This window comes from Gopherus evgoodei, chromosome 1 (genome assembly GCF_007399415.2).
Source record: "Gopherus evgoodei ecotype Sinaloan lineage chromosome 1, rGopEvg1_v1.p, whole genome shotgun sequence".
Classification (NCBI taxonomy): domain Eukaryota; kingdom Metazoa; phylum Chordata; order Testudines; family Testudinidae; genus Gopherus; species Gopherus evgoodei.
The window spans coordinates 184,401,522-184,425,726 of NC_044322.1; the positions used below are offsets into that span (position 1 = coordinate 184,401,522).

The 24,205-nt window shown below is 40.9% G+C and overlaps 1 protein-coding gene across 8 annotated transcripts in view; it reads right to left on the reverse strand.

The window, feature by feature from the left end:
• Positions 1-24,205, reverse strand: part of GBE1 (1,4-alpha-glucan branching enzyme 1) — a 301,814-nt gene that overhangs the window by 179,937 nt on the left and 97,672 nt on the right. For 4 of the 8 annotated variants that reach the window (XM_030580312.1, XM_030580369.1, XM_030580361.1 and 1 more), the window contains one exon: positions 1,858-1,973. The exons of 2 other annotated variants lie outside the window; for them this stretch is intronic. In XM_030580312.1, the coding sequence (XP_030436172.1) occupies positions 1,858-1,973 (116 nt within the window). Of the gene's footprint in view, positions 1-1,857; positions 1,974-22,468; positions 22,925-24,205 lie in introns of those variants that run through there. 2 more of the 8 variants (XM_030580323.1, XM_030580377.1) reach the window with 2 other exon arrangements.

Consider the following 24,205-nt stretch of genomic DNA (forward strand, 5'->3'; position numbering starts at 1 on the left):
GATAACGACTCAGCACATGTTGTTCATTTTAAGAATACTTTCATTGCAGATATGACAAAACACAAATAAAGTACCAATGTGAGATTTCTAAAGATAATTATAGCACTCGACCCAAGGTTTAAGAATCTGAAGTGCCTTCTAAAACCTAAGAGGTACAAGTTGTGGAGCATGCTTTCAGAAGTCGTAAAAGAGCAACACTCCTATGCAGAAACTACAGAACCCGAACCACCGAAAAAAGAAATGAACCTTCTGCTGGTGGCATCTGACTCAGATAATGAAAATGAACATGTGTTGGTCTGCTCTGCTTTGGATTATTATTGAGCAGAACCTGTCATCAGAATGGATGCACGTTCCCTGGAGTGGCAGTTGAAGTATGAAGGGACATATGAATCTTTACCACATCTGGTACATAAATATCTTGTGACTCCGACTACAACAGTGTCATGAGAACACCTGTTCTCACTCTCAGGTGACACTGTAAACAAGAAGTGGGAAGCATTATATCTCCTGCAAGCGCAAACAAACTTGGTTGTCAGACCAATTGGCTGAACAAGGAGGAGGACTGAGTGGATTTGCAGGGTCTAAAATTTAACATTTTTATTTTTGAATGCAGTATTTTGGTACATAATTCTACATTTGTACGTTCAACTTTCACGATAAAGAGATTGTACTATAGTACTTCTATTACGTGAATTGCAAAATTCTATTTCTTTTGGTTTTTTCACAGTGCAAATACTTGTAATAAAAACAAACAAAGTGAGCAGTGTACACTTTGTATTCGGTGTTGTAATTGAAGATGTTGTATTTAAAAATGTAGAAAACATCCAAAAATATTTAAATGAATGGTATTCTATTATTGATTAATCATGCAATTAATTGTGATTAATTTGTTTAATTCCTTGACAGACCATTTGGTTTCCCTTTTTGTTCTCCCAGTCCTTTCTTTTGTCTTGTCTAATGTAGTTTGCAAAAATATTTTCCTGACACCGATAAAGTAAAGCCTGGTGTACACTTGTTACATAAATATTTTACCTATTATTAATCTTTAAGATAATTACCTAAAATATTTTCTATATGCCAATACTTTTCTGGATAAAATCAATCTACAGCCAAATTTGTGAAAAAACTATTTTTCTTCCTCTAAAGTGATATCACTCAGGTATGTAAAGCCCTTTGCTATAGAACCATCAGGACTAAAAAGTTTGGTACAATTTCATAGGGTGATCCAGAAACGCTAATAATTGTAAAGTATTTCAAGTACTGGTGGTTAATAATATAGTTGTATGTTTTCTTCCATTGTCTTATGCCTCAGGGAGCCATTTATGAGGCTGAAAATAAAATGTGATCTGAGACCTCATACTTTTACACTTCCTGGATGATAGAAGTAAAGTGAAAAGACCAGATCTAGCATTCATTACTACATTCCCATAAATAGCTCCCTGAAGCAAAATAGTTATGAGTAAGATATTCAGATTCCAATGGTGCCTTAACAGTTAAAGGAATTGTACAAAATATAAGCCAGAAAGTTGTTGGGTTTTTGTTTTTTTTTTTTATGAGTTGTAAGTCATTCTTATTTTTCTTTTTAATAAATTCTGAGTGTATATTCCATTCTATTTTCAACTTGTGACATCATCTCAACCATATATAAATCTTAACAAACAAACCTCAATTTTATTGGATTTCAAAAATCCAAAACCACACAAAACATTATATACTCATTCAGGACAGTTTGTACAGGTAAGCACATCACTAAATGTGCTTGTCTGAGTTTTCTAATACAAAATTATTAAAAAATTAAAATGCCTTAACTTAAAATCTAAACTATACATTCAAAGTTGATGAGAAAAATTCTAGAACCTTTAATTTTGATCCATGGGGCACAGGCGAGAATCCATCTTGTCCAGGTGGGATGATCAGTTCCCATTTCCCATAATCCATTTTCTTATATGGATGAGAAAATGGATTCCAGCCATCTGCAATAGACAAAGAGTATTACTGAGATTCATCCTATTCAAATGTACTAAAATATACATTTACTTTTATTGTCTGAAAGCAATCTTACTGAAAGTGGGTACTGAAAAACAAATTTTTTTTTTTTACATTTGACGCTACTGCATAACACTGGATTAGCTTCAGTTAACAGAATTATCGGTTCTTAAAAGAGACCAGATTCCAATATTAACTCAGCATATAGTTAAAGCTATATATTCCTGTTTTAACTTAATTCTGACAAGGGAACTTTACCATCATACATATTTTTCTACTGTTGTTAGCTATTCTGCACTTTAAAATCCACAACTAAATCTGTCCATATAATATCAGGATTGGAAGGGACCTCAGGAGGTCATCTAGTCCAACCCTGTTAAGGAGAATCACTGCTCAAGACAAAATTACTTTTACTATAAAAACATGATCTTGACCATAGCAGAACCCAAATTTTGCCAGTTTAAACAAAAACTATCTGAAATTTAACTTTGTGACACACTATACCTCAAAATAACACTCTGTACCCCATATTCACCATTTACATATGGTTATGATGTATTTTATACAAAGTATGCCTTGTGATGTATCATAGGAAAAGTCAATCTGTTGACCATTACTGTGCTATTGAAATGTATGTATCATAATTGTACATGAAGTTATGAGATTTTGCTCTACGTTTGTTACTGAAACATGTTGTGAGCCTGGGAAATGCCTACAGACAGGGGTGGCTCCAGGCACCAGTGCAGCAAGCGCGTGAGGGCGGCAGTCAGGTAGCCTTCGACAACGTTTCTGCGGGAGGTCCACTAGTCCTGCAAATTTGGCGGCAATTCGGTGGCGGGTACGCCAAACGCGCAGGACCAGCAGATCCACATGGCCGGCCGATTTCCTGCAGGTAAGCCACCGAAGGCTGCCTGACTGCCATGCTTGGGGCGGCAAAAAACAGAGCCACCCCTGCCCACTGACTAGTTCTCTAGAAATAACAAAGAAACTAAACACAAGCATTCCCTGTCACTTATACAGAAGGTGCAAGCAAGAATATGAGATTTATATGAAGGACTAAAGTGTGAAGCACATAGGTAATGAGGGCTGCCTAGCCTCAGGATAGAGCGTGGATTGTTCCAGCATCTGAAGAGTATAAAATAAGAGACAGTGAAATGATCAGATCACCTCTCCTCCCCCACTATTACTGAAGACAATAAGATCATTTGGGAGACAAACATTGAACTGGGGAAAGTGATCCTAACTGGAAAACTTTCCCGTTAGCATAGACTACTGTAGAATTTTGGGTAATAGAAACTGTCAAACAGATAGTTAAGGGTTAATGCCTCTTTTACCTGTAAAGGGTTAAGAAGTTCACCTAGCCTAGCTGACACCTGACCAGAGGAACCAATGGGGGAACAAGATGTTTCAAAAGGAAGGAGGGAAGTTTTCCTTTGTTTAGAGTTTTCAGTTTCAGCCGGAGTGAAAAAATCAAGGAACCAGCCTCTTATCAGAGTAGTAAGTTTTAGAAAGGGATAAATAGGTTTATGTTTATTTTCTTTGTAACTTGTCTTAGTACCATTAAGGGAATGAGCAAATTTGGGTATTCTTGTGTGTATTAAAATTTTTGCCCAGGGGAACATCCTTTGAATCTGTTGTTTGAGAGAGTAGCTGGTATGCTAATCTCTCCCAGAGGGTTTTCTTTTACCTTTCTTTTCTTTAATTAAAATTCTTTTTCTTAATATCAGATTGATTTTTTCCTTGTTTTAAGATCCAAGGGAGTTAGATCTGGATCCACCAGGAGGTGGTGGGAGAAAGGAGGGGGGATGGTTAATTTCTCCTTGTTTTAAGATCCAAGGGGTTTGGATCTGGGTTCACCAGGAAATTGGTGAAGTCTCTCAAGGCTACTCAGGAAGAAAAGTAGTGCTTGGGGGTGGTGGCAGCGATACCAGATCTAAGCTGGTAATTAAGCTTAAAAGTGTCCATGCAGGTCCCCACATCTGTACCCTAAAGTTCAGAGTGGGGAAGGAACCTTGACAGAAAAACAGTATTGGCTTAGCCTGGTAAAGCTCAGGAAATAGCTTATTTTATTTTTTTGTAACCAGTCCTGATCTTCTATGCCGATAATCACTTAAAATCTCTCTCTGTAGTTAATAAACTGTTTTATCTAAGCCAGTGCATTTTTTATTGAAGTTTGGAGAATGTACTCAGGTTACAAAAGCTAGTTCATATTCATATCCTTTGATGGAATTATGAACTAATTAATGAGCTCACTCTGATAAAGGGGGTCTTGAGCAGTGCAAGATGCACATTTCTGGGGTGCAAGACTGGAACTAGGGTGTCACCCTATATGGAATTAAAGAGTGTGTGGTATAGCATTCTAGTAGTTTGTCTGGGGATGACTTGCATACAGGTTGGGGTGAGTAGGTAGAGTGGCAGCTCACATAGCAAAGCATGGTATAGTGCACACAAGATTGGAGGGTTAAGGCACAACAATCAAACAGCCCAGATTGTACCCTGAGGCATGTCACACACTTACAAAAAATATGCCAGGAAAGCTTATGGGGGGGGCGGGGAAAATCAGACAATGATTTCCAGTTCAAGAATGGAGTTATTTCTCACTCAGGATTTTCCTACTTTTTTGGCCAAGAAAAACTCTCAAGCATGAAACTTAGTTTTGTGAACCCCAAAGAGAGTAAGCACATGGGACTACCTGAGATATTTGGAAGTTTAACTATTTAAGGTAGCACATACTTACACAGTAGAGATCTCTGAGTATTCTTAGAGTTCCACTGCCAGAGGGAAAGACCTACAAAGGGAAGCTGGTTTGGTGGATTGAGCAGAAAGCAGGAATGCAACTCCTAAATTCCTAAGTCCACATAGTAAGGCAGAGCAATCTTAATACTGCATTTTATATAAACACCTTCCATCTAAAGATCTCAGTTTTCACCCAGTTACTAATAATTGTGGTAGCACCCAGAAGCTTCAAATCAGTATAAGGACTCCACTGTGCCAGGTAATGTATAAACTCACAAGTTAAACCAAGAGCTGCTTTTATATTGATATACATACATACACACACACAGCTTTAAGGTCATTTTCATCTACAACTTAGTAGTAATTATTGCCATTTCAAGGAACTGTTTGCAAACAAACATTTACTATACATTGTTATGTATAAATCTGTTCACGTGCAGGCAAGTGCTCCAAAATATTCTAACCAGAAAATATTGCCCAAAATATTATGATTAGAAAAAATACAGATATGCAGATACCATTCAAGAAACGCAGTGTCCTAAAACTTCACAATTCGAATGAAGGATTTTCTCCTACCTCATAATAAGTCACTGGCCTCTCACCTCTGCTCTTTCAAGTCCCCTCTATTATGCAAGGTCTTTCCAAAGGAAAACAGTTAATTCACTTTCTTGGATGTCGCCAGGAAAAGAAATAGGGAAAAGTTTATATTGTTAGATAAACTCCTTATAGGGACTGATGCTGCCTATTATGCTCAGATCGCTCACTGTTGCTAAGGAGCGAGAAAGGGGGAAAAAATATAATATCAACTGCTCAAGCCTTATTGACCACTTTAGGAAGAGTCAATGAAGTTCACATTTTATTGTTATTTGTATTACACTAGTACTTAAGAGACCCAGTCATGGACTGGTACCCCCATTATATTAGGTACAGTACACATACAGAAAACAATCCCTGCCCTAACAAGTTTTTTCTGAGACCGATGGAACACACGGAAACAGTAGAATAACGTTGATTGGCACGACAGGCAGTGCTCTCAGCACACCGGCTGCCTAGCCATTGTCAAGTTTTTAGTAGCTGAGTTTTAAGGAGGGATTTGAAGGACAATAATGAGGTAGCTTGGCCAAGGTTTACAGGGAGCTGCTACCATGAATGAGAAACAATATGGAAGATGGCTCAAAAGTGCTTGTATGAAAATTTAAACAAGTGGGCAATGAAGGCTGGCTTCATTGCCAGAGTGGAAGCAACATCTTGATAGGCAGGAGTGAAGATATTTCCAGGCTGTTCAGTGCCAAGTTCAAGGACAAGCCAACAAAATAGCAAGAAGCCATAACATACATCCGCCTTAAAAGTCCAAATTTCTGTTTTCACTTTTCCGAGGGTGCCTTTAAGAAGTCAACATCTATATCCAAGATACTGCCCTTCTTTTTTTGGAACAGAGCAGAGAGTAAATATTGACTTTTATGGTGGCTAGCATATATCCCCATAAGATGGGGTTTATAAAGTAAACATTTAACAACTGCATACTGATTTTTCTAAAGAGGAATGTATTACAATCAGGACAAAACTGAGAAAATTGAGAAAAAATCTTAAGTAAACCCCCTGTCTAGCCTAACCTCACCTCAAAGGTTATACATCTCAGATTTTCAGAAACGTAGCTTAAATAAAGTCTCTGCTCACCACATCCACCACTCTGAACGGATGTGCTATTGATAGCTGCATTCATGAACTGTTTAGAGTACAAAGGGAAAGTGACTAAATTGCAGACAAACTTAACATTCAGGGTTGTCTGGCCAAAGGAAGAGTCAGATGATGGCAACATATCTGGCTCTTATCGTCTCGTGGAGGAATGCAACAGCTACTTATGTCCAGCAAATCTAACAAAACCAGATTCCCTCCGCAGATCAAGGCCTTGTCAAATACATTTTACTAGATCCTACAGTTTAAGGTTCTTTGCATCTCGGAGTTAGAAGGCACTACAGATTGGCTTATCCTGGTGATTACTCCTAACAACTTAATCATATAGTCGAATGCCTTTTAGAAGATAGCACCCGTTTTCAGTATCCCCCTCAAAGAAACATTTCCATTGGAGGGTGTGGATAGAGGGTAAAGGGGATTGTACAAGCATGTAACACTGCTGTACTTGCTCTCAGTGCAATGCCCCACGTTCTCATTTTGATCATTTGGCAGCTGTCTACAGAGCTTAAGAAAGATCCTAACCACTAAGTTTAAACCTAAAATGCTCCACTTTCATTATTACATGGTTATTTTTAACATGGGGGGAGCGGAATATAGATTCTTACTATGTTTGCCTGAGTACAAGTTGAGTTCACATATTGCATAAATTATTTCCCAAGCTTATGATAGCTATGGGTTCCACTGCATTCAGAGTTATGCAACACACAAAAATACCAAGTATGAAAATTAGATAAAGAAACTAATCCTCAAAAGAAACATCCATTGCAAATACAGGTGATGGAATGAGTTGCAGTAACCCATTGTTTCAATATTATTTTTTAACCATCAATATGGGAGGGAGAAGAGCTCTCTTTAAATAAACTTATTTTTTTTCTTTAAAAGACAACTGGAGCAATAGTAAGCATATTCTGATAGTCAATAGTTTATACTTAAACCAAAGTAATTCCATTGCTGTCTTATCATAAGACCTGTACTCTTATAAATGTATTGGAACAGTTTCTAAATAGAAAAAATGGCTTGTGGCTATGGCATGTGTTCCTTAAGGGTAGGCACACCGGATAATGAACAGGTCCAGCTGTCCACAATCATACTTCCTTTTATTATGCTAGATGGTTCTGAGACACCTATGCAGACACCCTTATTTCCCTCTATTGTAATGTGGCATAGCCATTTAAAAAAGAAAACTACTTTACTATGGAAATATGGCAGTGTGGGGCATTCACCTTCATCACCACTGTATGAGCATTTTCAGAGTCTCTCACTCATTTTGGAAAATCAGTCTGGTGCCAACCTTTAATGAAGACAATGATGCACTGGAAATCAATACATGGATTTGTTAGTTGCATAGCAATGCTACTTTGAGCTTTCTGTGAAGGCAGCCTGTTTGGACTTAAGTAACTGCTTAAAGCAAAGGAATACCAACATTCTAGGAGCAAACTTGGCAGGGGCTGGTTGAGCATACTTTAAACTAGATAAGAAAAAAGGATAACAAATTCAAGTAGTCTGGTAGACACTCCCCATTATAAAAATAAGGTAGAAACTGAATTCAGAAACAAGAGAAACATACAGTATTAAATATACAATCATGTTTCCGTACTCAAAAACCAGAAGTACAAGAAAAGCGTTACTATACAGACTGGTCTAGACTCAAGAACATAAATATGATGGGATTATTCTTGTAACTGGAATATCAATGTAGAAAGATAATATTTATGGTTAAGACAAAAATGGTACAGGATGTGACATATGACGGACATATGGAATAGCCAAAGACTATTAATCAACTTCATAAGTATCATATCTGTATGGCCTTGTGATTATCTTCTATTCCTGCAGGAAGGAATAAATCGCAGACGGGTGGTGATGAATGCAAATTCCTAGACCAGTAACACATCTGGAGAAGTGTCATCCTCCTGGGGAAGACTACCCATTGTAGGTTGACCTGGCTGAAGAAGCCGGGTAAACAAAGAACTGAATAAAATGATCACCACCCTGATGTGGGGCAGAAGTCATTCTCTCTCTCTACCACACCCAGAAACAGACACCAAATCATAGAATATCAGGGTCTGAAGGAACCTCACGATGTCATTTAGTCCAACCCCCTGCTCAAAGCAGGACCAATCCCCAGACAGATTTTTGCCCTAGGTCCCTAAATGGCCCCCTCAAGGACTGAGCTCACAACTCTGGGTTTAGCAGGCAATGCTCAAACCACTGAGCTATCCCTCCCTGCCAGTGAGCACTAATGTACACAGATGGTGTGTAAGAGATCTGAACTACTCTGTCGCTACCAGGGTCCACAGGAGGAAGATGGATGGCTGCCTGATAAGCTAAGACCTGCATGTAAAGCTGTTCATTGCTTGCAGATTGGTTCTCTGTGTAATGCATTTGTTCTAAATAAATACTTGTCTTTATGAAGGCTGGTTGGTCATTGGTTAATCCTGTTATAGCCCCTGTGGGAGAGCAGGATGACAAGTGCTGAACTGAACTCAGACTTGCTACAGTGATCACAGTGAAATGCAACCTAAATCCCAGCTGTGCACAGAGATTGCAGGTTCCATGTCCTGAAAAAGGTGATTGCTAGAGGCCTGAGATGCAGTGGAGTACCCTATAGATGCTATGAAGGGGTGAGAGGTGCAATTACTTTAGGAATTATGACAGTGGGATGGTAGTATGTTGGGATGATTTAGTAAACATCTGTATCAAACTACAAATTCCATTTTGTTTTGTGAGGCTCACCTGTGTCTTCCCTGTTGTCTTTTTGCCTTCATCTTGAATGAAATTCCAAAAGCTATTGACAAAAGGCAAACAGTGCAGGGCAATTAAAGGTCATTATCCTTAAATAAACTTTCCCCTGGCAATATTCTGGGTATCCTAAAGAATGTGACCAATCCTTCAAGAGATCAGCTTTTCCAAACTGGGTTTCAGGAGGGAGCTAGCCAAACCATAGATCATCTGAGGGGAGGGACCTTGATTCCAATGGGCTCATACCTTAGTTCTCAGTTAGATTCCTAACTGAAGCCAGGTTTTAAAATTTTTAGCTTCAGCTGTTCAAGTTTTCAAAATAAATTAGGGAAAATCCTCCTTCCTCTTCACTCCTTTCACGAACTCTAGTATTATGGAAATGATTTTGATTGTATTAAAAATGAAATGTTATCTTCAGGTAGAAAACAACAAAATAGACATCATAAGAAGCTGGAAATCTTAGCCAAGTGTCAATTTGCTAAAGATATGGATGACTAAATAAGGTATTATCATTAAGTTGGAATGCAACATGGACTATTACAGTGGAAAAGCAAGCTGTTTGACCATTGGATTAACATACGTACTTCTAGTGTTTTAAACTATCACATTTAGAGCTTAACAACAAAATTAATCTATATAGAGATATAGAGAGACAGATAATATACAGCCAGCATAAAGCAAACTAAATTAGAGGTAAAATTCAAAGTATTCTACTTCCCCAATTTTCAATTCTATAGATTATGCTCAAAAGCTACATTAAATAGAAAGGAGCACAAACACTGCCAGTTTAAGTGCAAGAGTGTAATAAGAAAAGCCAAAGAGGAGTTTGAAGAACGGCTAGCCAAAACCGCCAAACGTAATAACTAAATGTTTTTTTAAGTATATCAGAACCAGGAAGCCTGCTAAACAACCAGTGGGGCCCCTTGACAATCGAAATACAAAAGGAGTGCTTAAAGACAATAAAGTCATTGCGGAGAAACTAAATGGATTCTTTGCTTCAGTCTTCACGGCTGAGGATGTTAGGAAGATTCCCAAACCTGAGCCGGCTTTTCTAGGTGACAAATCTGAGGAACTGTCACAGATTGAAGTGTCACAAGAGGAGTAGAATTAATTGATAAAACTCAACATTAACAAGTCACTGGGACCAGATGGCATTCACCCAAGAGTTCTGAAAGACCTCAAATATGAAGTTGCGGAACTATTAACCAAGGTTTGTAACCTGTCCTTTAAATCGGCTTCGGTACCCAATGACTGGAAGTTAGCTAATGTAACGCCAATATTTAAGTCTAACGTCAGTACCGGGCAAATTAGTCAAAACAATAGTAAAGAATAAAATTGTCAGACACACAGAAAAACAAACTGTTGAGCAATAGTCAATATAGTTTCTGTAAAGGGAAATCGTGTCTTACTAATCTATTAGAGTTCTTTGAAGAGGTCAACAAACATATGGACAAGGGAGATTCAGTGGATATAGTGTACTAAGATTTCCAAAAAGCCTTTGATAAGGTCCAGCACCAAAGGCTCTTACGTAAATTAAGCTGTCATGGGATAAAAGGGAAGGTCCTTTCATGGACTGAGAACTGGTTAAAAGACAGGGAACAAAGGGTAGGAATTAATGGTAAATTCTCAGAATGGAGAGGGGTAACTAGTGGTGTTCCCCAAGGGTCAGTCCTTGGACCAATCCTATTCAATTTATTCATAAATGATCTGGAGAAAGGGGTAAACAGTGAGGTGGCAAGTTTGCAGATGATACTAAACTACTCAAAGATAGTTAAGACCAAAGCAGATTGTGAAGAACTTCAAAAAGATCTCACAAAACTAAGTGATTCGGCAACAAAATGGCAAATGAAATTTAATGTGGATAAATGTAAAGTAATGCACACTGGAAAAAATAACCCCAACTATACATACAATAGATGGGGGCTAATTTAGCTACAACGAGTCAGGAAAAAGATCTTGGCATCATCGTAGATAGTTCTCTGAAGACGTCCATGTGCAATGCGCAGGTAGTCAAAAAAGCAAACAGGATGTTAGGAATCTTTAAAAAGGGGATAGAGAATAAGACTGAGAATATATTATTGCCCTTATATAAATCCATAGTACGCTCACATCTCAAATACTGTGTACAGATGTGGTGATCTCACCTCAAAAAAAGATATTCTAGCACTAGAAAAGGTTCAGAAAAGGTCAACTAAAATGATTAGGGGTTTGGAGAGGGTCCAATACGAGGAAATATTAAAGAGGCTAAGCCTCTTCAGCTTGGAAAAGAAGAGACTAAGGGGGGAGATATGATAGAGGTATATAAAATCATGAGTGGTGTGGAGAAAGTGGATAAGGAAAAGTTATTTACTTATTCCCATAATACAAGAACTAGGGGTCACCAAATGAAATTAATAGGTAGCAGGTATAAAATACAAATAAAAGGAAGTTCTTCTTCACGCAGTGCACGGTCAACTGGCAGAACTCCTTACCTGAGGAGGTTGTGAAGGCTGGGACTATAACAATGTTTAAAAGGAAACTGGATAAATTCATGGTGGCTAAGTCTATAAATGGCTATTAGCCAGGAAGTGTAAAGAATGGTGTCCCTAGCCTCTGTTCAGAGGATGGAGATGAATGGCAGGAGAGAGATCACTTGATCATTGCCTGTTAGCTTCACTCCCTCTGGGGCACCTGGCATTGGCCAGTGTCAGTAGACAGATACTGGGCTAGATGGACCTTTGGTCTGACCCAGTACGGCCGTTCTTATGTTCACTACATTGTAATGAATTGGGCTTTTATTCTGAAATAGTGAATTCTAAAATAGTGATATACTGCCAGTAGTCACTTAGTTGCTTAGCAATAAAATATGCAAATAAAATATTCAGTGTTATCACATAGCTTTTAAAGGAGTCTATAATGTTAATACTGCCTCTAGTATCAGAATTTCAGCTAATTGCCTCATACATTTATTTTACTCTGCTGCTAAAACCACGAATTGACAAATCTTATTGGTTTTGGATGTACATTTAATATTTTAAGTGTATTTTCAGACGAACAATGGAACATCATTAGGGAAATACCACGAGGTCTAATATCTGGAACTCAAAATGTTGAGGGAATAAAAGGAAATTCAGGCTTATATTAAGGGTGGTGTGTTTTATTAAGTTTATTTAATGAGAAAATATTTCATATATTACTACTGCTTGATTTTAGCATTTTCAGCAGGAAACAATAATAAGTTATCATAGAGAACAAAAAGGACTCGTAGCAGTGTCATCAGAATCATCTGTCTTGGGCCAAAATGACATAACATGATACCAGAAAAGTTCTTTATTGTTTAAAAAAAAACTAGATAGGGCACAAAATATTATACCCAGAGAATTTCAATATAGCAGACGGGGCAGGGGGGGAGAGGTAAACCTACTGTGTCTAACTGTGTAGAGCTGTATGAAACAATTAAATCATGCATATACTTAGCATAGTGTGTGTTAGTTAAAGTCAGTCTTTTCATTCAGAATCTCATAGCTCAAGCTTTAGGTGGAAATTCTCCAGGGTGTGTGTATATTTTTCAACATGATTTTTCTTTTTAAATATTTGGATCAAAAAGCACTCAGTCATTTTTTGAACAGGGCGAAAGCAGAAACTACATACTTTTCTTATAACAAAAAATTATTCAAGTGTCTTTACCTAAAGACTATCTCTACAGCCAAAATAGCAGTGGCTGAAAGATTTGGCAAGGAAATACCCCTTACTACAGAATGTAGCTAGCCATATTCCTGGAGAAACTGATTTTGTTTTGATTGCTATCCACATCTGAAAAATTACTGAGTATGTGCAGTAGGTTTCCCCTCCCCCTTCATTAAGTTCTTAAAGCACACAACTACATACCACTTATGTGTGTGCGCTAAACTGCACATCACCCATTAATTACTGCCAACAAGTCAAGAACCCTTTTTAAATGGTTGAGAGAAACACAGGAATAATTTTAAGGGATCTTTTCATGCTGCTGTCAAGTTGTTCCCTTGGCTTAGGAGAATTTAAACAGGGCTGTGAGCCAGGAAGTCCTCTGCTCTGTTCATACCTCTTTCACTTACTGGCCTCAGTTCTCTGCCCTTCCAAGTAGGTTTCGTGAATTCTCACATCACCCTTCCAGGAACTGAGCAAGGAACACTACCCCCATTTTCCAGATTAGGTTCTATAACAGAACCTAATCTCTTGTAAAACACCAATATTTTAGTCATCGACTACGCAGAGTGCTTCTTTGGAAATATAGCTTTTCTATCTGCGGGTTTAATTATGCCATCAGAAAAATATGGCTATTCAAGCATATCCATCTTTGTCCAATACTTTAAAGCTATGTAATTGCATAAGCACATTTTACCAATGGGAACACAGACCAGTTGACTGATTTACCAGAGCACAATTATGGGGTATGGCATTAGATCTTGGGCTGTGAGCTAAAAGACGCAAGATTTAAAAACTGTTTCACAATTTTATATGTAAACTTAGACAATTTGCAACCTCCCCTTTCCACCTCTATGAAAAAGAAATGAATATTCACCTACCTATTCCCCAGTGGGCTAAAAGGATTAATTAAGAAATCATTCTATACTACTTTGAAGATATACAACTCTATATGATAGAATGATGAATCACAAACTTACTTGTTTTAGCATGAAGGATAACCACTAAAACACATCTTTAATCCAGCTAGAGAGTTATTTCAAGCAAAAGAAAAGTGGGCTTGGGTTAAAACAAAACATACAGCACCACATTCCAAAGGAAGATAGATAACTAACTAAGGCCACTGAAGAAAAGAGAAGTTAGTCTTGAGGATTCCATGGGAAAGTGACACCTTTGTCCTGACAAGGGACTGAAGAATTCATTTCGCAGTAGTGTTGTACAGAGAGTTGCATACTGTATCTTAAAGTTATCTTTGTATAAGTAGGTGGGCATTTTTGCTATCTTATTTGAATTATTGTTAATAAATGTGGATCCAACTAAGGTAGAATTGATATATAGCTGAGAAAATCACTGGCTGGATGTCTAGGGGTTGGAGAGAGAAGAAAGAGTAAATAACCGAAGACAGCAGAAATAGGACAGATGTCCAGACAGCCACAGATCAGGAAGAAGATTCTACTTTGTTACAGTACCTATGCCTCATGAAGAGCAGGAGAATATAAGGTCCTTAAATCAAACATTGTTACAGAAGAATCCATTCCTGGATAATATTTCAGTTTAATATTCTGCAAGACAAACTGAAAGACAGTTCACATTAACCTGCAATGTGTTTTTCAATTTCAAAAGTGAAAGTTACTTAAATTCCATATTTCTTTGAAAACTTTTTTTGTATAAAATCTCTTTTTCTAGTGGTTCAGTTAAAGGTCTCTTTATGGAATAAAGATTTTTATGAAGAATTCATATTAAAAGCAACTCCTGAATTCAAGTAAAATACAGCACTCAAATTTAATTTGAGATTTTAACCTGTTTGAAAAACTTAAAGAAAGGTTAAACCTATCAATTTTTAATTAACTATATCTAGAGCAACTTAATTCTAGATCTTAGGAATTTTGCAACTCAATATCTAATAAGAATATTACTCAAACTCATCTGCATTGAATGACACTCTTCCATTCCTGACTGCATTCTCTCTCTTGGGAATGAATACTTTACTATGTCTGATGATGAATAAGAAATACTAGACAAATGACGCACTTTTTCATTTAAAAGACTACAAGGAAATTCATTTTGGACTCTTTACTGCTGCGTTTCATTAAAATCTAGATATAGCTATTCTAAGATATTAGTTCTAAATCTCAGCTTCATTTGATAAAAAGTGATACATGAAATACTTTAAAGTAAATTAGAGTTTTCAGAACAAAACACTACAATTTTTAAGCTGCCATACTATTTCATTATGCATGAGCATTTTTCTTCCTTTATAATATTTCAATTCTTAAATTACCACTCCTCCTACACCAAAAAAAAAATTGACATTAACAGTAACTTTTCAAAAGCTCATATAACTCAGTACTTGCAACATACTTTGGTGTATGTTTAAAATGATCATTTTCTTCTACTCTTGTCCTCTTTAAAAACAAACAAAACAAAACAAACAAAGACAACTTATCCATGGTAATGTCAACACAGGCATGCACAGTGAACTGGATCATATACATGCTCACGCATGCTTCCCAAGAGTCCATATAGGCTATTTTGGATAAGGGTGCAACATGGTGTACATGCATTTACCTACATCCACACTGCTGCTATTATGCACTGTTAGCACTACCATTTCAGGGGCAGTAGCCCAGAGTTCTGGGCATCACAGGGAGACACTTGGAGAACCACTGTGTATGTTACTGGTACTTTTCCCTGCCTTCACGCTTTTGCCAACAATAGTTCCTGTTCACATCATCCTTTATTGTTATTCCTTAGGAAAATGGATAGAAGACACAAAGTGATAAAAAGATCTCACTCTACTCCTGCGCCTTATTGCGAGTCAAAGAATTACACAGTGGAGTAGCCAATTAGCCAGAGGGAATTTGGACACAACATTCAGACACAAGAAGCATGACCTTGAAGGTCCATGACAATTAATTCAGCTTTCATGGTACATATATAGTGAATGCCGGTATTGCCACAGAAAGTGCTTGACTCAACCATCGCTTTTGGTGCAGGAGAAGCAGCACAGTATGGTGGAATCATGCAATTGTGAAGCCTGAAACAAACAACAAAAATGGCTTCAGAACTTCTGAATGAGGAAACAGGTCATCATGGAAATGTGTGAGGAACTTGCACCAAACCTCCAGTGCCAGAACACGCGATTCAGGGAAGCCATAGCAGTTCAGAAATGGAACACTATTACTTAGTGGAAGCTGGCTACAGACTACTACAGGTCTATTGCAAACTACTTTGGGGTGGGAAAGTCCAATGTTAGGGTTGTGATTGTGCAGGTTTGTGAGGCAATTAAACATTCATTTACTCATAAGTGATTACTGTACGAAAAGTTCTAGAAATAATAGCTGCATTTTAGAGAATGGGGTCTCCAAACTGGCACCCATATCCCTATACTTCCCCTCAGGGCCAGTGCAACGCATTAGGCAACCTAGGCGATTGCCTAGGGCGCTAGCATTTGGGGAGGCGGCATTTCGGGTCCTTCGGCTGCCTCGGTCGTCATCATTTAGGCGGAAGGAGCTGGGGCAGGAGGGTGCGGGGAGGGCCGCCTGCAGCAATTAAGGGGAGGAGGCTGCATGCAGGGGACTCCCCACCCCAGATCACCTCTGCTTCGCTTCCTCCCCTGAGCACGCCGCCTCGCTCTGCTTCTCTCCCTCCCAGGCTTGCAGCACCAAACAGCTGATTGGCGCCGCAAGCCTGGGAGGCGGGAGAAGTGGAGCGGAGACCATGTGCTCAGGGAGGAGGCGGAGCAGAGCTGAGCTGGGGCAGGGAGCTGCCGCACAGCTTCCCAGGGTGGGGGAGCTGCCTGGGGAGGGGGGGAGCTGCTTAAGGGAGGGGCGCCTCAGGCCAGGGTGGGTGGGGAGCTGCCGCGGGGGGGTGCGGAGAGCTGCCACAGGGCTCGGCAGGGGAGGCACAAGATGGACGTTTCATCTAGGGCGCAAAACATCCTTGCACCCACCCTGCTTCCCCCAATACAAGGGGCGAGTATGTGAACTGGAAAGGTTACTATCAGTCAGTCATTCTGCATGGCTTAGTGGACCACAGACACAGATTCATGAATATAAATGTGGGAAACATTGGAAAGGTTCGTGATGCCATGACACGGGAGATCAGGATTGGACTAGAAGGGAGAGGCAAGAAAGGGAGAAAAGACTTATTCCTTAGAAATGATATTGTTCTGTGTGGTGTATACATGCCAACTGTTATACTCGTGGAACCCACATACCCAATCCTAACTTGAGTCATGAAACCGGACTCTGATATCAAGGACTCTGGAAAAAGGGAATTCAGTTGCAAGCTTACTAACTGCAGAATGGCTATGGAGTTCACATTTGGAAGAATGAAAGTTTGTTGGTCTCGTTATGCACCCATTTGGATGGCCAACACCATTCACATAGTCATCGCCTGCTGAGCATTCAATTTGTGAGAGTAAATGCAAGTGCTTCTGCCCTAAGTGGACAATTTCAGTTTACCAACTCTGTACCAGAAGCCAGAACCCACCTACATACACATTGGTCCTAGTTGCCAGGAGGCAAGGGAAACCAAGGGTGCCCCACACCTTGGAACAACAGGAAGGAAGAGGATGCCTTCTGCCTATACTGAAGGACACATTCACATCCTGTACAGCTGCCAGAAATGCAGGAGGCAACATTCGTACATACTTGTGAGTCCACATAGCTGTGTGAGGGTTTTGTTCCTTCAGCTGACAGTCATTAGCTATTAGTTCCTATGACATTCCAAACAAACAGAATATCTCCACTGGGTTATCACCTTGGGTTCGGTTTGTGCTGTGGTAGCTAAGTTGTAATGTGGTCACTGTGCAACATTCTTGGTCTTCTCTGTTCACACATTTTTACAAAATTCTTATTGGAAGCACGCAATCTCTCTTAACGACCTTATCAACATTTGCTTGGGAGCAGATGGTGGTGGTATCCAGCCTGTCTGTTTTTTGTAACTGTTTATTACCAGCACTACTAACTGCACTTAGCCCCTGTTATAAAGCACTAAACCCTACCATAGCAAGGAAAGGCCACAGACAAATCAACGAAATTATAACATGTAAAAGTATGAGATGGAATGTGTAACTTAAATATCTTTAAAAAGAAATGTCATCAACAAAGCTTTACAAAGTTAAGAGAGAGAACATAACCCAAACATTAATGGCTCTGCACCACCTATCTACTTGCCCTCCTCCTGAGAAGTGTGGGGAGCGGGGGTGGAACAAATGGGAGGAGGTGGGGGAGAGGAAAAATGACCAAGGGGAAACTGGGAATGTCTCTTGTGAGGTGTTTGGGAGGAAATTTGGCAGGTTTTGAGACTCCTGTGGATTCATTGTTCCCCACCCGGTCACTCAAGGGGGTCCCCGCATAGGGTTTCAAGTGCTAGTGGAGGGTGAGATCCCAATAGTCTTGCAGGCTCCATGTTCTCTTCTCAGTCTCTTGCAGAGGGAATCCTTAAACAGGATCTTCTGGCTAAGGAACACCTTGGGCAGCAGACAGGAGGAGGAGGAGGAGTGTGGGGCGGCAGCGTTTGTTGATCATCAACTGATTCTGGGGCCTTGGCAGCAGAGAAACCTTGAACTTATTCAGCCACCTGGTTAGTCAGCTAGCCTCTCCATTAGGAAACCCCTCTCACTCCCTATGATGTGCCTCTTGCTCTATTAAATTGTTCAATAGTGTCTTCTCCTATAAGGGTACGTTTACACTACAGGATTATTCCAATTTTACATAAACCGGTTTTATAAAACAGATTGTATAAAGTCAAGTGCACACGGCCACAGTAAGCACATTAATTCGGCGGTGTGCGTCCATGGTCCGAGGCTAACGTCGATTTCCGGAGCATTGCACTGTGGGTAGCTATTCTGTAGCTATCCCATAGTTCCCGCAGTCAGCCCCACCCCTTAGAATTCTGGGTTGAGAGCCCAGTGGCTGATGGGCAAAAATCATTGTCGCGGGTGGTTCTGGGTAAATGTCGTCAGTCATTCATTCCTTCCTCTGGGAAAGCAACGGCAGACAAACACTTAGCGCCCTTTTTCCCTGGATTGCCCTGGCAGACGCCATAGCATGGCAACCATGGAGCCCGTCCAGCATTTTTTTTTTCTTCAACACAGTCACCGTATGTGTACTGGATGCAGTGGACAGAGGCGATACTCCAGCGCTGCACAGCAGCATTCATTTCCTTTTGCATGATAGCAGAGACGGTTACCAGTTGTTCTGCACCGTCTGCTGCCGGTGTAAATTGGCAATGAGATGACGGTTATGTGTCCTTCTGTACTGTTCGCTGCTATCATGGGTGCCCCTGGCTGAGATCGGCCGGGGGCGCAAAGGCAAAACTGGGAATGACTCCCCGAGTCAATCCCTCCTTTATGGTTTCTAAAAATAGAGTCAGTCCTGCCTAGATTATGGGGCAAGTGTACTAGAGAAGCAGTGTATCAGAGAGCACAACTGCTCCATGTCAGATCCCGCAGAAATGATGAGCTACATGCCATTCACGGGGGATGCCCCTGCAACAACCCCACCATTGCTTCCCTCCTCCCCCAACCTTCCTGGGCTACCGTGGCAGTATCTCCCCCATTTGTGTCATGAAGTTATAAAGAATGCAGGAATAAGAAACAGTGACTTATTAGTGAGATAAAATGAGGGGGAGGCAGCCTCCCGGTGCTATGACAGTCCAGGCAGGACATTAAGCGGTGTGGGGGAGAGGAGCCCAGCATACCGCTGCTATGATAGTCCAGGCAGGACAGAATCTTTTCTTTACACAGGAAAGGGAGGGGGCTGATGGAGCTCAGCCCCCAGTTGCTATGATGAGAACGGTTACCAGCCGTTCTGTACCATCTACTGGGAACGACCGAGAATCATTCCTATTTTCACCCAGGCGCCCCCGGCCAGCCTCACCTGAAGCCAGCCAGGAGCACTCACGGGTTGATAACAAGGACGACTACCAGCCCTACTGCACCGTCTGCCACCAGGCAAGGGACAGGAGTGGATACTGCTCTTCACTGCTGCAGCACCAGCATTCAGTAGACATAGGGTGACATTGAAAGAAGTCAAGAAATGATTTCTTTCCCTTTTCTTTCATTTGGGGGGTGGGGAGAGTAAATTGACGATCTATTCCCTGAACCACGCCGGACAATGTGTTTGAACCTACAGGCATCGGGAGCTCAGCCAAGAATGCAAATAGTTTTCGGAGACTGCTGGGGACTGTGGGATAGCTGGAGTCATCAGTACCCCCTCCCTCTCTCCATAAGCGTCCCTTTGAGTCTCTGGCTTCCCGTTATGCTTGTCAGGCAGCACTGTGTAGCCTGTATATAATTTTTTTCCAACGCTTTGGCATTTCGTCTTCTGTAACGGAGCTTTGATAGAACAGATTTGTTTCTCCATACAGCGATCAGATCCAGTATCTCCTGTACGGTCCATGCTGGAGCTCTTTTTGCATTTGGGACTGCGTTGCCACTTGTGCTGATCAGAGCTCCACGCTGGGCAAACAGGAAATGAAAATCAAAATTTCGTGGGGCTTTTCCTGTTTACCTGGCCACTGCATCCGAATTCTGATTGCTGTCCAGAGCAGTCACAGTGGTGCACTGTGGGATACCGCCCGGAGGCCAATGCCATCGATTTGTGGCTACACTAACCCTAATCCAATATGGTAATACCGATTTTAGCGCTACACCTCTCGTCGGGGAGGAGTACAGAAACCAATTTAAAGAGCCCTTTATATCTATATAAAGGCCTCGTAGTGTGGACGGGTACAGCGTTAAACCGGTTTAACACTGCTAAAATTGGTTTAAACGCATAGTGTAAACCAGGCTTGAAAAGCCCACTCCTTCCCTGCCCTAAGGGATTCAAACTACTCCTGGTTCCTCTTGCCCATTCCTATGAGCTGCTTCCAAGGCCCTGTCTGTCTCTGGGTGCTTCTCCAGCCCTCCTGGCAGCACGGTTTCCCTCTTGGGGCTGAAGGTTCTGCCAATTCAAAGACAAGGGTACTATTATAGCACATAATAAAAAACCTTGCTCTAGAAGGCCACACTTAGATACTTTTCAGTATCCCAAGAATGCAACCTTATTTCTCAAACAGCTTTTGCAGCCCATGACAAAGGAGCAGAGGCTAATAGTGGTAGAAAAACTGTACAAGCAGTTTTTACACGTTTTAAATGTCCATAGTCTCTCAGAGTTGGGAGGGGAGGATGAGAGAGTAGAGGGATCGTTCCTTCCAGGACCTGTGTTATCAGTTTGTAATTTCTTCTTTGAAAGTTGGCCAACAATTGGAAAACATGGTAGTTTTCAATGTACCAGAAAGGAAAAGAGAAGGGAGTTTTCTAGTCCTGTGCAGGACTATGGCTATCTATGCCATAGAGATGTTTCTGCTAATGGTCACCCCTCTACATATTACTGAATCATGGAGTTTGATCAGCTGTGAAGCTGGACCAAGCAGATTTGCACTGCCATTTAACCACAAGGCCAGCTGGACTGTCCACTACATCAGAAGTTTGCTGACATATTTGCAGGTAGAGCTCTGAAAATCTGTGGATATCTGCTTTATATCCGAGGGTATCTGCAGACCGTGTCTGTGGATCACAGATAGATATGAATCCAAATGTTATATCTAGAGCCCTGCAAATGTGCAGATACCCACGGACTGTGTTTGCGGATCAGATGTGGATACAAATTTTGTAACCGCCCAGGGTTCTACTGGGAGACACAGCTGGATATTGACTATTCTCAGCTTGCATACAGAATTTCCATACAATGAGAGATCTGAAGCTTGAACACCAACTTCCCTACCCCAGCATCTCCAGATAAATCTGTCTCTCAGACAGACTAACAATGGTGAAATGGACAAGGAAAGAAAGATGCCCCACAACTGTATTTTTTTCAGTTCAACACCACAAGCCCCTTTCCACTGCAAAAATACATTGCTTGGTGTTCAACCAATCACCAGATAGGATCTTTCTCCCATGTCATCTTCCAAGAGAGAAAGAACTGCTGTGACTAACGTTTCCTCAGACAGTGTTCTACATCTGTGTTTTGTTCCCTTCCCAACTTTACCCCAACTCCACATCCCATCCTGACCCTTCCTCCATTTGTAAGTGGATGTTAAAATCAGGGAGAGGAGGGAGGGAAGAAACACTGAAACTGTGTAATCTTCCAAGGAACAACAGATGTTTGTCTAAAATTCTTAACAGCTAACTAACAAGTTTTCTACAACTGTCTCATCCGCAATTAGCTCCCTGCCTGCCTGTTCCTCATCTCCAACCCTACCTGCCTGACTGTTAGGTGAGAAGTGTGCAGACTCAGGGGCCCAATCATTTTTCCTTAATAATCTGTTTAAGAAATAGCTTTAGCCATACGCATAATAGTGGTTCACTAGAAATGGATAAATCATTGATTTATAACTATGTTTTGCTTGGGAACCATTTTGGAGTGGAGATGTTGGGGGAAAAGGTGGAGGAGTTCAAAAAGAGAATGGAGCATGACAATATAATATCTTCAGCACTGCAGATCAAACTCAGAAGACATGGCAACGCATGGTATATTGTCCAGGGAGGAAATGTCAGTTCACAGTACTTCAAATGCCATGGTACTTAATCACAGGAATTTAGCACCACAGTAAGAGGGACTATTGGTGGGGAGGGTGAAGGTCCATTGTAACTTACCAGCCTTGGGTTCTGGTTCCTGCTGCAGCTTGGGGCTCTGCTTGGGTTCATCAGGGGCAGGGGGCGTGGCAGCTTCCTCCACCAGCTCCTCCAAATACTCCTCATTATCTGAGACTTCTTCCACATTCCTGCTGTCTCCTCCCCTGGCCCTCATAAACATCACATCAGAGAATGAAGCCAGCGAAGCTGAAGAAGGGATTATGAGCTACTTCATGTTCTGTAGTGGAAATCCTTGACAACACCCAGTAGAAGCTCCTCGTAGAAGGCATGTATGACTTGAATAGTTGCTCCAGAAGTGCTAGTCTTTGGCCTTCCTGTATAGAAGCTTCAAGTGCTTAATGTGGTCCCACCTCTTGTCAGAATCCCCTCATAGCTCTCTTTCTCCAGCCTCCATGAAGTTTCCCAGCATAGGTGAACATTCCTGATACTCCAGGAGAAGTTCTGGAAAACTGTGTACTGGAACCAAACAAATCAGCTCCTAAATGTGGTCAGCAGGCCAGGTAGCTGCTCTCAGAGTAGCATACACATTCACCTGGATTGATCTAAAGAGTGCAGCAGAAAGCTGTTCAAATGTAGTCAGTGCAGCTCGCTACTAGCAATGAAAATGGAAGAGTGGGAGGAGATGGGGCAGACAAGTAACTTTACAGATTGGTAACGGTCCAGAAAAGCATTGAATGCATTCTCAGAATGGGGGTGGAGAACTATTGAAATTTGAAACCTGGTACAGACCCTGTCATAAACAGATAATTAAGGATTAAAGTCTTTTACCTGTAAAGGGTTAAGAAGCTCAGTGAACCTGGCTGACATCTGACCAGAGGACCAATGGGGGGACAAAATACTTTCAAATCTTGGTGGAGGAAAGTCTGTCTTTGTGTTGTTTGGTTTTGTTCGTTGTTCGCTCTTGGGGCTAAGAGGGACCAGACGTACACCCATGTGTTCCCAATCTTTCTGAATCAGTCTTTCATGTTTTTAAATTGTAAGTATAGCCAGGCAAGGCGGATTAGTCTTATGTTTGTTTTCTTAACTTGTAAATGTGTCTTTTGCTGGAAGGATTTTTACCTCTGTTTGCTGTAACTTTGAATCTCAGGCGGGGCGGGGGGGGGGTCCCTCTAGTCTATATAAATCTAAATACCCTGTAAAGCATTTTCCATCCTGATTTTATAGAGATAAATTTTACCTATTCTTTCTTTAATTAAAAGCTTTCTTGTTAAGAACCTGATTGATTTTTCCTTGTTTTAGAATCCAAGGGATTGAGTCTAAACTAACCAGGGATTGGTGGGGGAAAAGGAAGGGGGAGATGACTAATACCTCCTTGTTTTAAGATCCAAGGAGTTTGGATCGGTGTGAGCTTCCCAAGGCAACCCAGGGAGGGGAAAGTCTGGGGGGAAAAAGGAGGGGATGGTTAATTTCTCCTGGGGGAACAGGAAATGTGTCAAACACTGTATTTTTGGCTGGTGGCAGTGTACCAAGTTTAAGCTAGTAATTAAGCTTAAAAGTGATCATGCAGGTCCCCACTTTTTGGATGCCAAAGTTCAAAGTGAGGAAAAAAACTTGTGACAGACCCCTTATCCCCATCAACATTACACATGGGCGTGGGATCACGCTATAGAGGAGGTGTGTACTTACCCACACCCCTCCAGCATTCTAGCTTACTCACCCTCTACTCTCCTTTAGATAATGCTTCTGGGGGTTAGGTGTGGACTACAGGCGGCTTATGGAACAACCCCATACATGGGC